At 34.3% G+C, this 15,721-nt stretch overlaps 1 protein-coding gene across 2 annotated transcripts in view; it reads right to left on the bottom strand.

Annotated features, from left to right (window-relative positions):
• LOC106873453 (axonemal dynein light chain domain-containing protein 1) overlaps nucleotides 1-15,721 on the bottom strand; it is a 102,241-nt gene that overhangs the window by 78,137 nt on the left and 8,383 nt on the right. For both annotated transcript variants that reach the window (XM_014920813.2, XM_014920812.2), the window contains exons 6-13: nucleotides 14,392-14,468; nucleotides 13,502-13,558; nucleotides 11,596-11,704; nucleotides 10,655-10,729; nucleotides 8,818-8,912; nucleotides 5,654-5,746; nucleotides 3,308-3,374; nucleotides 1,065-1,223 (exon numbers count right to left, since the gene is read on the bottom strand). In XM_014920813.2, the coding sequence (XP_014776299.1) occupies nucleotides 1,065-1,223; nucleotides 3,308-3,374; nucleotides 5,654-5,746; nucleotides 8,818-8,912; nucleotides 10,655-10,729; nucleotides 11,596-11,704; nucleotides 13,502-13,558; nucleotides 14,392-14,468 (732 nt within the window). The remainder of the gene's footprint in view (nucleotides 1-1,064; nucleotides 1,224-3,307; nucleotides 3,375-5,653; nucleotides 5,747-8,817; nucleotides 8,913-10,654; nucleotides 10,730-11,595; nucleotides 11,705-13,501; nucleotides 13,559-14,391; nucleotides 14,469-15,721) is intronic.

Raw genomic sequence — 15,721 nt, 5'->3', positions numbered from 1 at the left:
AATAATAATGATAATAATATTAGGGATAAAAATCCAAATTTACAGGTAAAAATTGTAAATTCCTATTTTTTTAAATTAAAATTAGCATATATATATATATACATCATTATCATCATCATCATCATCGTTTAACGTCCGCTTTCCATGCTAGCATGGGTTGGACGATTTGACTGAGGACTGGTGAACCAGATGGCTACACCAGGCTCCAATTTGATTTGGCAGAGTTTCTACAGCTGGATGTCCTTCCTAACGCCAACCACTCCGAGTTTTCTTTAATGTAGGTTTCCCAATTTTCTTCTACAGTGCAGTGCCACATTAAAAACACTGAGTCCACTCTGCAGTGGTTGGTGTTAGGAAGGGCATCCAGCTGTCAAAACAGACACAGTAGCTTTTATATCCTAATTTTTGACAACTGAAACATTTCCAAGTTTTAAATGGACAGTCTTTCTTAAAATACAGACCTCCACACCCATAGCATGGACTTGGTCATAATATTCTTTTTTCTTTATTTATTCCTAGTTGTCATGTCTGTGCTTGAGAGAATTTTTTTTTCTTCTATTTTCTTTATGTTCTGTCACAAGTTGATAATTCTTTGTTATTCCTCTGCTACTGTCTGCAGGGTTAAATTCTTGTCCTCCAGTTCTAGTTTTGTAAGAATCCAAGTAAATACTATGCCAACAACTGTAGCCAATTCAAAACAACTCTCAATAAACTATATAATTTCCTGTGGCTCCACGAACTCACAAACAACACTTTTCGACTTATTGCAATTTCTCATTTCCCACTCTCAGTCAAACATGCTGCTACTTATATGAGTTCAGCTAATCCATTTTCACAGGAGTTGTCATGATCCTCACTGTAACAGAGAAGACACTACTTGCCCAAGGCACCACACAGTGGAACTGAACTCAGAACCAAGTGGTTGAAAAGCAAACATCTTACCTGCACTTCATAACAAAAGTACCTTTTCCAGGAATACCACTATGCTTACAGTGGTATGCCAACTCACTACCATCCACCAAAGGATGAAAAAGATAATAAACAAGCAATTGTGAAGAACTCACTTTGATGGCTAAATTATAAGTTGTCTTGCACCACAGGTCTCGCTCTTGAGTAGTATTGTTCACCTGCTTTTCCAAACGGTGACGCTGAAGATCATATAATTCTTGGTACTCCTTTAGCATGTTGGCATTTTTGGCTGATTCACTCAGAGCAGTTTTTAACTGAAGAAAATACAATGTTAATTCCCAGCAAATAACAAATTCAGTAAAAGAAATTAAACATCAATAATATTATACCAAAAAATAAGGAAAGTCCTAACATTTGTAATTTAGTAGTTTGAGACTTTATCTGGTTCATATCTCGTACAATGTCAAATTTTTCTAAGTGGTTTTGGGAGTGTTTGACCAACAATATTTTTGAAGGCTCTCTCTCTCTCTCAGTCACTCAAGCTTTCTCTCCATATAGATAGATAGATAGATACATACATACATATATACATACATACACACACACATTTCTAAGTAAAAGACAGAAAGAGAGGAATGGAAAGAAAAAAATATACATATATATATATATATATATATATATACAAAACACACACACACATTCTCCCCATTCTCCCCTCTGTTTTTCAGGTACACTCACACACATTTGTAGCATGCCTATACTACTACTATGTACATAATATTCAAATTCCTAGTTCTGGTAATATTCTTAATGCCAAATTTTTATGTGGTAAATAAAACTTTTCATTATTAAATAATAACAAAAACAACAAAATAGTCACCCTAAATAATTTTGTTGATCCTTATGTGCTGGAATGGTACATTCTGACAGTGAGATCTAGGCTAGTTATCGCTGATAATATAACACAGTTTTTGTCACATTGCCATGTGGTAAAATAAATTCATTTCATAATTACATAGCTTTGGGTTCAATTCCACTATGTGGAACTTTGAACAAACATGTTTTATCATAGCTTTGGGTTAACCATTGTCTTGGGAGCAAAATTTGGTAAATAGAAACTGCATGGAAGCCCATAGAGGGATCATTCATGTTCATGGATGGTAAACTTAATGTGTTCATCCAGTTTGACACCACTATTTGGTTTGTGAGTGGTGCTTTTAGCAGAATATGTTCTGTTGCAAGTATTTGGGAAAGGTCTTGGGACTGAGAATAATTTCTTCCTGACTTCACCTCAGTCTCAGAGACCCTAAAAGAAGATTACAGACATTGCCCTTCTTTCTGTGATTATGTCATTAATCTTTTTAATATGGAAACCAGATATATCCACTCAAAATTGAATTGCCCTTCACTGCAGAAAGCAGTTTTAAATATAACAATCTATGTTTTGTTGAGGAATGTCGTGTTTGAAAGTATTTTTGTTGTGATAGGTTAAGTTTACTGAGACAATGTGACTTGCAGAAAATATCAATTCTATTTTATGGTAGATTATCTAATATCATTACTGTAATAACAATGAAATTTTATTACATAGCTAAAGGCTTCATAAAAAAATAATATTTTGATACAATGTAATAATTTAAAGACTATGATCACATTCAGCATTTAACAAGTTCTCTAGTTTATAATCTCAGAAACAGAATAATGATGTTTTTTATACATTGTTTTTATAGCTGATATCAAAACCTATATGTGGTAATATTGAAGAAGTATGCAAAGTATTAAAACATCTTAAATAGATTAGAATGATTTTAATAGCAATTGTTAATAAGTAAGCAATAGATCAGACTGAAAACAATAATTTCATTTTCAGTTTGAAGCTGCAATGTCAACTATTCAGTTTATGATAAAGTTCCTAATCTGAAACTGCAGTAAACAATAAAACCTTACTATTTAAAATTGTTCTAGACAGACCAGTGGAATGTATAAAAATATCTTTATCATGAGTAACTCCAATGTACACAAACTTCTTTGCTCCATTTACATCAACATTGCTGGAGTTTGTCATCTTGTAATACAGTTGCAACAACATATTCTCCAAAAACTATATTTTGTAAAATATCCAAATCTTCTCAACAAAAGAAAATAGTTCTTACTTGAGAACTTGTTAAATAAACTCTTTCAACTGAATATGGTATGACAACTTATCCTTCTCTTACATGTAATTCATAAATTCAGTCTGAAGACAAAAATTCATTATAAGACATAATCTAAATTATTTGATTGAATTTATCAGAAGCATAAGAAATGTACAAAATACTAGACTTGAAAGAAAGAAACTTGCTTTCTTGAAAAATAAATTTAATTATACAAAAATAATTTTTCAAAAATATTTTCTTACTGCTTTCCTGGTTGTGTTGATTTCTTCAGTAAGTTTAATGTCCTGGGCTTTTACACATGCCAGTTCTCTGAAATAATTAGTATATAAAATGAACACTATTGAAACTTCATAACAATAAATAAAACTGGTTTATAGAATCAGAAGACTGAGTATAAATATTCAGACAGCATTAGATAAATCTTAATGGTTTCACAGCCATAAATTTAATATCATTCACTCCACCAGTTTATATTTCAATACTTAGTTATATTTGGCAATCATTAGTTTGTAGCAGATCTCTGCCTAATTATGAACCAATCTGCTCAGCTTCTCAGTTTAGAACCACAGCCTAATCATATTTTCATAAAAGGCATGACCAGTTGTATAAACTTTACCATATTGCCATAAAAGACATGAACATGTACATAAGTGTTTTCCATCCAATCAATATCAGTTGATGTGTAACAAGGAAAGGCAGTAGACTTAAAAGAAAATAAATATAGATTCTTGCCAAAATGTATTTCCAAAAGTTCTAGGAGCTTTGCTCAAGGTTATAAAAAGCTGGAGATTTACAATTTCAAAACAGAATCACCTCAGGTATTACACAGAACTCTGTCAGTTCCATGAAATGTATTCTCACTTTTCTCTATTTGTTTTGCATAACACACTCTGTATATCATATTCAGCAAAAGTTAAACAACCTAGGGTTATAATGATGATATACATATCTGTATGCATGCAAATATTTTTCGATATAATTACCTGTCTTATTCTGTTTATAATAGCAATGTGCAATTATCACTTATTAGTATTAAAACATTATTTCTGTCTTACGCAGTGTAAGCCTTTAAATATTACATATACAATAACATGTATGTTTTAGAGAGAGAGACAGACAGACAGGCAGAACTTCCAAAAGTAATATGGATTAAAACATTTCCAAAATCACTACTTACAAAAATTTGACATTGTATGGGGTAAGCTACTAAATTACAAATGTTAAGACTTGCCTTATTTTTCTGTATAATATTGTTGATATTCAAACAAATATTTCACATTCACAATAACATGTATGCACAATAAATTCATTGTACATATATAAAATACAACTGTTGGAAATTTTAAAGACATGGAAATGCAAAACATTTATCATTGGGTATTTCAGTAAGAGACAGAGTATCTTACTTCTATCTCTTCTTACTTTTTACCGAATTGTCATGACCAACCCAACAAAATTGGTCATCCTGAACAACCACAAGTTAATTGAATTATAATATCTTATTTCCTCCATCAATTCAGATAATTGTTTATAGTTGCAATGTTGTGTACTTTATCAATGTATATTGAACATTTGAATAATTTTCCAAAGAAGCACTATTGAGACATCTTGAACAATTTCCATTTATATTCTTGTAAATTGTTTTTTTTTTAAATAAATATTATACAAAAATTCATAGTAATTATGAATTTATTTCATTTGCATGCCAGTTTAATCTAATTTGGAGCTAAAGTGTTAATTAAATATTCATTGTTGTTCATAGTTTTAGATGGATAATGATTTAGTTAACTATTTAAAAACTACAACTGACTTTACAATGAGTATAGCCACAAGTATAACTTTCACAGTGAAGAAATTGACCTCATCATATTTGTGAACATCATATTTCTGACATTTATTTCATTGACTTCTGGAGAAATTAAAAGTGAAGCCAAACAGTAAAATTTTGATACAGAACTGAGATCAAGAGAAAATGCTATTATGCATTTATAATAGAATACTCTATTTTCCCAGAATGAGGTGACAGGCTGCAGCTGTTTGGAAACTGATGATTTATAATGGCTGACTGGATATTCTGCCTGTTTTGGCAACAGTATATTTTGTCACTAGAGGCAAACACAACACACACATATGCGTGTGCATGCAGACATAAACTCATAAAGACAGTGAGTGAGAGAAAAAAGAGAGAGAATGAGGGGATCATTAAAACATCTGATGTCAAATAAGCCAGCATCAGATCGGTAATGCCAAATAGACAATGCCACAATGGCTGTACCAAAATGTTTCATACCCACTATTTTCTCAGCCATCTCTTTTACAATGATATACAATAATAACAGTCATTTGTGATTACATAAAGGTATGCCAAAATAACAAGTTCTTTGCATATTTACAACATCAAGTATTGAACTGTTAAAATGTGTTTACAAAAATAATCCTAGGTTATAGACTAAAACCAACATTTACACATACAGCCTGTGACTCATAAGACAATGCCTGATAAACTTAACTGCTCACATTTAAAGATTAAGAAAATTATGAGAACTATTTTTGGTGAATGAAAGGATTAAAAAAACATTCTTACTTACTCAGAGAGTTGGATCAAAGCCCTCTTAAATCTAATTAGTTCATCTGTTAACCTTCGGTCAAGGGCTCGTTGTGAAAGCACTTCTTCATATAAGCTGCATTAAAAATTGCATTTTTGCTTTATAAACTAAAGTTTCTAGCATCAAACACAAAAATATATGAACTAATATGTTTACATACATGTATGTGTATGTGAGAAAATATATGTATAAACATGAAAAATTAAAACATAATTTCTACAGATGGCATCCAATGGTAAAACTATAACCTCAGCGAGAACTGTTTTGGCATGGTTTTATGGCTGGATGCACTTCCTAATCCCAACCATGTATGTATATATATATATTTACACACAGAGACGATTGTGTAGTAAGAAGCTTGCTCCCCAATCACATGGTTTGGCAAGTATCTTCTAATATATCTCCAAGCTAATCAAAGCTTTATGAGTGGATTTGATAGAAGGAAACTGAAAGAAGCCCATCACATATATATGGGGTAATCCCTTACTTTTTACTAATATATGTATATATATATGTATGTACCAGGTTTTGACAAACAAGAGGTGCAGCAATATCAAAGGAAGGTTAACTGGGAAGACAGTCTTTGTGTGTGACATGCATGGGGGCAATAAACACTGACGATATACAGAAAACAGATTCCATCACATGCCAGGGGGAAAAACTAGAAGTAGTTGATAGCTTCCATTACCTAGGTGACTAAGCCAATAGTGGAGGGGGATGCTCTGAGACCATAGCTGCTAGAATAAGAATAGCCTGAGCAAAGTTTAAAGAGCTCCTACCTCTGCTGGTTACAAAGGGCTTCTTGCTCAGAGTGAAAGGTAGACTGTATGATGCATGTGTGTGAACAGCCATGCTACACAGCAGTGAAACATAGGCTGTGCTGCTGAGGATATGTGTAGACTTGAAAGAAATGAAGTTAGTATACTCCACTGGATGTGTAATGCCCATGTGAATACACAGAATACACAACAGAGTGTAAGCAGCCTGAGAGAAAAGTTGGACATAAAGCATCAGATGTGGTGTGTAAGAGAGACAACTGTGCTGGTATTGTCTTGTGTTGCGTATGGATGAGGACAGCTGTGTGAAGAAGTGTCACACCCTAACAGTGGAGGGAACTTGTAGAAGAGGTAGACTCAGGAAGACCTGGGATGAGGTGGTGAAGCACGAACTTCGAACATTGGGCCTCACAGAAGCAATGACAAGTGACAGAGACCTTTGGAGATATGCTGTGCTTGAGAAAACCTGGCAAGCCAAGTAAGATCATAGCCATGGCCGATGCCAGCATTGCATAACCGGCCTGTTTAAAAGTACTTCAATCATCAGACTATATGCTGTGCTTGAGAAGATCTTTTGAGTCAAGTGAAATTGTTGTCGTGGTCAATGCCAGTGCCGACTGACTGGCACGTAAAAAGCACTATTCAAGCATGGCTGATACCAGTACCAGTGGCAAGTAAAAAGTACGATTTGAGCGTGGTTGATGCCAGTGCTGCCTGACTGGCACTTGTGCCGGTGGCACGTAAACAGCACCTGCTACACTCTCAGAGTGGTTGATGTTAGGAAGGGCATCCAGCTGTAGAAACCTTGCCAGAACAGATTGGAACCTGATTCAGCCTCCTGGCTTGCCAGTCTTCAGGCAAGCCATCCAACCCATGCCAGCATGGAAAGTGGACATTAAACGATGATGATGATGATGATATATATATATATATATATATATATATATATATATATATATATATATATATATATATATATATATATGAATATGTGTGTGTCTGTATGTTTTTGTCTTCCAACACTGTTCAACAATCAATGTTGGTTTGTTTATGTCCCCATAACCTAGCAGTTCATCAAAAGGGACCAATCAAATAGGTATTAAATAGAAAATATAAGTACTGGGGTCGATTTGTTGGAAATCCTTGTTGGAATCCTTCAAGGAGGTGCCCCAGGATGGCCACAGTCCAATGACTGAAACAAGTAAAGGGTAAAAGATAAAAGATATATATATCTATATATACTTTAGTAGTTAAGTCTATGTCCAGTCATAGAGTGACCAATGGATTCGTATCCACAAAGGATACATCAGACTCTAAAGCCAAAGACAGATGTAAATCTGAGAGACAGGAATTTGTTACGGTCATTTGGTCAGTAAGTCACCAATGAATAAATAGTCTGGAATCAGTGAGGACCAGTTACCTCACTTAGACTAGTTCCTGTGGGCCCAAAGATGGGGAACAGGAGATTTTTACCTTGGTCTGCTTTTAGATTGTAAGAACCATTCTGGATCTAATCAGAGAATGGGGAATCCCATGCTTGCAGTAGGTAGTGTTTGAAATGGATGCAAGACTGTAAATTTCCTAGCACGTATTCAATGATCCAGGTTCCTGGGAGTCTTTGAGTATCCTTCCTCACTCAGCGATACAAAGCTTGCAGTGTTTGCTTCTGTTAATGTAGGGTCCCAGCCAGTCTAAGATCCTCCACTTGATATCGTATGGGGACCCTTTATATATGGGGCATCACATGTGCTACCTCAAAGCAGATATATGATTGATGATACGCACACACACACACACACACACACACACATTGGTTCTTTCAGTTTCCATCTATCATACTACTCACAAGGCCTTGATTGGTCTGAGGCTATAGTAAAATACCTTTGCCGAAGATACCACACAGTAGTGGGACTGACCAGAATCCACATAGTTGGGAAACTAACTTCTTTACTGCACAACCAGGCCAGTGTCATGTGAAATTTCACTAGGGTTATAACAAATAACTAGAAAACAATGCAGTTATCTATTGCTATAAATATTGTCATTGAATATAGAAATTAAATTTCTTTCATTGGTATTCTATATCTAGAGTGTAAGGAGGAGAACTTTGTTTGTAGCCAATAAATTTTCTTGCAGTAGTCTCACTATAAATATAGTATTGATTACATAATCTGGCAAAATCACTAATGGATCGTGTACTCACTCAAACCATCCAATATACATTGCTTTTACCCTTGGGTGAAATAAAATCAATATAATTTGGAACTTAAAGTTATAGACTAGGCTCAACAAAGAGATTCTTTCTATCCTACAGTGATCACAATGCAGCTGCTATTTTCTTAAGTGATTTCAAATAAGATCTCACATTACCTTTTGATCTGTTCAGGAACTCGGTTCAGAAGGTCCAAGTAGCGTTGCCGTATTTCAGCCAGCAGATCTCCACGTTCAATACAGTCCACACTCACCTAGAAAATTAATCACATCAAAAGGATTGTTTTTCTCTTTCATGCCTTCAATTCTAGAAATGCATGTCTATAGCAGTAACAATACGGCCATTACTTTAAATTATATAAACATAGACTTAGCTGTGTGTTTAACAAGTTTCCTTTACAACCATGTGGTTGATGGCTATATCTCACAGTGTGGTACCTTGGATGAGTTTTTTCTACCCTTGCCCCAAGTCGACCAATGCTTTGTGAGTGGAATTTGTTAGATGGAATTGTTCAAAAGCTCATTAGTTATGCATGTATGCATGTATGTATGTATGTATGTATGTATGTATGTATGTATGTATGTATGTATGTATGTATGTATGCATGCATGCATGTATGGGTAGATGGATGGATGGATGGATGGATCTTTTAGCTTGTATTTGTTTTAGTTATTAGACTATAGCCATGCTGGGGCACTGACTTGAAGAATTTTGGTCAAACAAATCAACCCCAGTACTTATTTTTTGTAAAGCCTGGTACTTATTCTATTGGTCTCTTTTGCTGGACCACTAAGTTACAGGGATGTAAACACACCAACACTGGGTGTCAAGTGCTGATGGGGGACAAACATAGATGCAAAACACAGATGGTGCAAGGTCAATGGATGGATGGATGGTTACACATATGAGTTCAGTAAGGTTGGCATTGAGTGCAGATCAATAAGGAATTTAGTGTGCACACACAATTGCCAAAGTTCAGTTTCTGGTTTCTCATAATTATAATTCACCAAACTGTAACAGAGGAGTTTAACGCCCCTAAAGTTTATTTTTATTTTTACGAAAAAAATGCATAAATTACATGGGTTTTTACAGTAGTTTTTATCACTCCCAAGAGCTCTTATCCAATAAGGCTATGCAATATTTTTGACAATATTAAACTCACTCGCATATAAAGATACTGGTAAATTGCTTTCTATGTATTAATTATCAGGAAAATAATGATAATTAAAATAAACATATATACTTAAGAAATGGCATATATAATTAATATAGCTTAGTTAAGTAAAATATGCTACTTAACTTACAAGAAAGCAAACTAATTTACATATTGGTGCTAGTTTGACAATCATTAATAATTCATTTTATATCAAATACAGAATAGAATTAAATATTTCAGAATATGTTTAAAAAATAGTAAATTCAAAGTCACTATGGAGTGAGTGGACAGCAGCAGAAATTTTTAGACTGCCATCAAGCAAGTATTTCAGCTTATTAGTTCCTGACATTCTAGGAGAGCCAGATCCACCAAGGTCATGATTCATGGGTGTCCTGCTGTTGTTGAAGTTCCACCTTTAGTGGAGACTGAACTCATAACCTTCAGGTAATCTTATTTTCCTAAACTATGGTGTATATTACTCAGCTATGAAGACCACCACAAGAATTTGTTGTAGAGCAAATCTGAGGCTGTATTCTATGTTGTCAGCAAAATGGCATAGCAATCAGAATGGTTCCAGTTTCTAGATACTAACAGTTGTTAGTTTTCACTTAATCCAACCATTCTGACAAGAGACTAGCTTACAATTGTGTAAAATGTTGCTCAACTTACAAAACAGTAATGAAAATTATGAATGATATCAAGAAGGTAAGCCCATGGTCTTACCTTCTTGATATCATTTGTAAAATCTTCACCAAAGACAAGAATATGCACACATACACATACACAGTAAATGATGTATAATATAAAATGACTTTATATAGGAATGAGAAAATGTCAACCTGGCGGATTATTTCATGGAATACAACATTGTAGATGTCTTGCTCTTTCCTCACCAGCTCCAGAAGATTGTGCATCTAGAAGAAAACAAAATATCATACAATCAATTTAAAATGGTTATTCTGCACTAGAATTATATACATTGTATTGATCAATCACCTCTCTCAGATTATCTCTATCATACATCTTTAGTCTTTACTCAGTGAATAAAGATTCGACTATTTTCATTCCAATGTATGTTTTACATGTTTGTAGTTTAACCACATTTAATACCACCAATTGTCACCATTCTTTCAGTATTTGTTCTTCTTACAACATAATCACTTATGCATTCACTCGTATGTCATTGTATATTAAAAATAAAATTAAACAAGAAAAATCCTGGTTGTATCATGAATAAGACTAACAGCCATTTAGATTGTGTTGTCAGCAACTAATGACTCTAATTACTTCTTGCCCAGACCTGAACTGCACATAACTGCATTTCAAAAAGTGTTATTGTTTGGGACAGAAAACAGGAACTAAGCACTCTCGCATGCAAGAAACAAAGTTCAGCCTCATTTTTAGAGAGACCTTCCTATTAAAATACTTCTTGTTTGTACCACATGCACTTAAATCTTACTTTTTATCAAATGAAGTTCTTTGGATATTTCTTCCATCAATTTTTGAGCATCATGGTGGTTGATACCTCAAGTGAGTTAAAATTTAATAATATTATTAGTTAATGATTTATATTATTTGCCCCAGCATGGCCACAGCTCATGAGCTGAAACTAGATAAAATGAAAAAATTTATTGAAGATTTAATTAGAGAAGGAGAGCTTGAACTTTCATCTGTACACATCAGTGGTCCATGTGATAGAAGGATTCACCAATTCTGAAGAGGAGTAGAGCTATCATGTAGTTGATCATTGCATCAGAATTTTCATTAGTGATTTTTTTACCTGTGTAAGACCATCTTCACTCTTGGAATCTTCATTCATTCCAGCTTTATTTAGCATATTATGCATAGCATTTCTCAGCTTTATCACCTCAAAACGGCTGTTAGGCTTTCTACAATGAAATAATTACAAATACCAATAGCTTCAGCATATTCTAGTTCACAGAAAAGATAATATATTTGTGAATGTCTTAAGCTGTTTATGATATTTTTGTCTCTTTCAACGGCATTTAGGCACAATCACTTCACATATCAATCGATCATTTAACTCACCCTCTCAAGTGTTTTACAGTCATGGATAATTTCCTGGTAATCTTACATATGTAACATATCAAAAACTGCACTTCAAAAACTAAACTTCCTCTTCAGAGCCAGAAAATACTTCAGCCCCAAGCAACCATTAACTCAATACAAAGCTTAAGTGAAGGCCATATTGAATCTCTATCACATCCTAAACCACATCAAAAAAAAAAATCAATCCAGTCAATGACTCACTCATCAACACACTCCAAACTCTAATCCACAGGCATGCTGTCTCCTCACTCTGCTCTTTCTACAACTATTACGCCAGCCTCTGCTTCCCTGAGTTAGTTAGCTGCAAACCATATCCACCTAAGTCTACAATAACTCTCCTGTCCATTGTCTCCTATCTATAGTCCCCACATAAACCCTGATACCCAATCCTTTTTTACCAGAGTGTCATCCCACTGGAATTTCCTTTTTGCCCTCAATATTCCAACAGATATTGACATACAGCTGTTAAAACTGAAAATCAGCTACATTCATCACCAATCTTAGAGGGCTTAGGAAGACCATATGCAATCCCTTTACTCTTACTAAAAGTATCAAAAATATCTGTTTATAATTTTAATATTTTATTTTATTTTCAGGCAGTGAGCTGGCAGAATTGTTAGCATGCTGGGCATTTTGTCCATCTTCACATTCTGAGTTGAAATTCTGCCAAGGTTAACTTTGCCTTTCATCCTTTTGGAGTCAATAAGGTAAGAACCAATTGAACACTTGAGTCGATATAATCAACTTAGCTCCCATCCCTGAAATCGCTTGCCTTGTGCCAAAACTTAAAATCAATATTTTATTTTATTTCATTTTACATTTTGGTAACATAAATTTGAAACATTATGTCTCTTCAAGAATATATAAAACTCCAGGCATTCCAGTAATTTGTGCCTTGCCATAGGTTCTGTATTATGTCCCTGATAAAGACACTTAATCATTTAGCATTCAAAACAGCCACATTAAGTCCATTTTATGTCCATACCTGTTTTTTGTTCGAGCCAGCCAGATTTGGCTAGTTTGAACACCTACCCTACAATGTCATTCTAAAAATAAATGATCACATCATCAAAATCTCAAAGGCATGAAATAATGCATGATTAATTCAAAACAATGTGAATAAATAAGCATTACATTTGACAGAGTTATTTGAATGCTAGAGGGTTAAATTAGTGGAACAGCTATGAGTTAATGCATTTGTAACATAAGCATAGGAATTCACATTTTTGAAGAAGAGACGTCCATGCTTTTCTCAGAAATGTTTGCTGTATAAGATGTGTGAAAGGATAATTGAAATTAGAATCTAAGCTCACAAGAAACTATCATATTCAGAAAAAATTGATAGGGTGATCAATTCCCACCTTTTATGTTTTTACAGAGAAATGTTGAAAAAAAAATAATACAAAACGTTATGTTGCCTGGTCTGTTATGACTGCAGATATTTCAATACTTGAAACAGAAGCTATGCACCAGCAACATAAACAAAGTATGAAATGGCTTCTAATGCAAATAACATCATTTTGTTAGATACTTGCTATATGGCAGGTGGAAGATTAATATTTTTTCATATTTGGATGAATGAAATGATAATAAATTGGATGAAATGGTATACTTACAGAGATGGAAACTGTGTGAGATGCTTTGTGTGGTCTTCAGTCAGTGTTTTGTAAGTTCTATTTAAAATATAAACAGAATATCATTCTTCATTATGTTCTGTTCCAAAAGACTTTACATGAAATAACTTCAAAATTATATGACTCCTTGTCATGTTCATAAAAATGATTCTTTCTCCTTAAACTGCTGTTGCCCACAAGAGACTCAAACCCATGACCCTTAGATTACTTCTTAGAAACAATCTTTAAAAAGTCTGATATTCTACCAACTGAGCTATGTGGGCACAGCTAATGTTCATAAAAATAATAATGAGCTTATTGTATTCAGTGCTCAGGAGCAATACATATTTGTAGCAAGAACAGATTATTTATGACTTCCAGTTAATTTTCAAAATATTCAGTAACTTAGAGGAGTTTAGTAAAATGACAGAAATTATTTCTAATATTTATTCATAGATCAAGCTGGGTTTTTTGTAGCCTAATAGTTAGAGTTTGGGGATTATGATCATAAGATCGTGGGCTTGATTCCTGGACACCAAGTGTATCCTTTCATATTATTCCCTTCAGCCAGCTGAAAATGAGTACAAGATCACTGCTGGTGCAGTCAGCTCTCCTTTCATCAGTCAGAGCTTTGATGATCTGTTGGATCCAGAGCAGGAGAGCCAAGAAAGTATCTATGTCTACTCACAACTACATAGATGCCAAAAGGCAATTAGTGAAAGTCATACCTACTTGTGAATGAAGGCTAAGTGTACACACACATATTTTTAAGTTTTTTTCTTCAGATTTTAAAATAACATACTTATTTTGGTACAGATGATGTGATGGGTCTTATGAAGTAAGTGAATCAACTTAGGTATTTAGAAAACATCAAAATTGGGTAAATTTCTTACTCATCTTGAATTTTCAAAGATTTCACTCCTTTTTTACTCACAAAGTAATATTCGTCAGGACACAATTCAAAAGGCAACTGCAATTAATTTTTTAAAATCACATTAATTATCTCATCATATTAAAACATACTGGTGAAAACTCACACACACATGTTCATATACAGACATATACATACAAACATATATGTATGTATGTATGACATTGTTCAGTTTTATTTCAAGATTTCTAGCAAATAAAGAAAGATCCAAGGCTGCCTTATTGGAATTTCAACATCAACAACAGGATATTTTTGTATGTATGTATGCACTAGCTTAAAAGCTGTCCTATTGTGCGGTTTTTAGGCTAGTGTGTAGCTTTTAAGCAACTAACTCTAAATGGGAAGATTTGCAAACATCTCTGACTTCCTAGTAGTAGCTGGAGCCAACCTCAATAAATCCATGTTTAAACTTATTGTTAAAGGAATACACACATAGAAATATAAACCTCAATTTGATTACTCTTTTTCTAATTTCGTTTCATCATTCACCATCATTTAACGTCCATCTTCCATGCCGGCATGGGTTGGACGATTTAGCAGGACAATTTACAGGCTATGGGACTGCATCAAGCTCCACTGTCTGTTTTGGCATACTTCTTACAGCTGGATGCCCTTCCTGACGTCAACCACTTTACAGAGGGGACTGGGTGATTTTTACATGGCACCATTAGCAGTGCTTTTTATGTAGCACCGACACCAATGCTTTTTACATAGCACCATCACTGACAGGGTCATCAAGTAATTTGCAAGGCAAAAATCCCTCAACTGGGAGGGGCAGAATAGTACTGAGGAGGATGGCTTCATGCCAGTTGATGTGAGATTAGAGGGACAGAGATAGCAATCTTCCAGTGGAATAGATACAATGGATACCCCAGTTGGAAAAGAAAGGAGGGTGAGAACATGGATGAGTGAAATCATGATCATTTTAGTTAATTTATTCTTTAATTCTTTTACTAGTTTCTGTCATTTGACAGTGGACATGCTGGAGCAGCGCCTTGAAGGATTTTAGTCAAACAATTCGACCCCAGGACTTATCAATTTTAAGCCTAGTACTTATTCTTCAGTTTCTTTGACTGAACCACTAAGTTGCAGGGACGTAAACACACCAACACAGGTTGTCGAGCGGTGATGGGGGGACAAACATAGACACAAACACATACACAAATATATATATATATATATATATACATCATCATCATCATCATCATCGTTTAACGTCCACTTTCCATGCTAGCATGGGTTGGACGATTTGATTGAGGACTGGTGAAACCGGATGGCAACACCAGGCTCCA

Source organism: Octopus bimaculoides, chromosome 2, assembly GCF_001194135.2.
Source record: "Octopus bimaculoides isolate UCB-OBI-ISO-001 chromosome 2, ASM119413v2, whole genome shotgun sequence".
NCBI classification, from domain to species: domain Eukaryota; kingdom Metazoa; phylum Mollusca; class Cephalopoda; order Octopoda; family Octopodidae; genus Octopus; species Octopus bimaculoides.
This window is presented reverse-complemented; position numbering and strand designations above follow the sequence as displayed.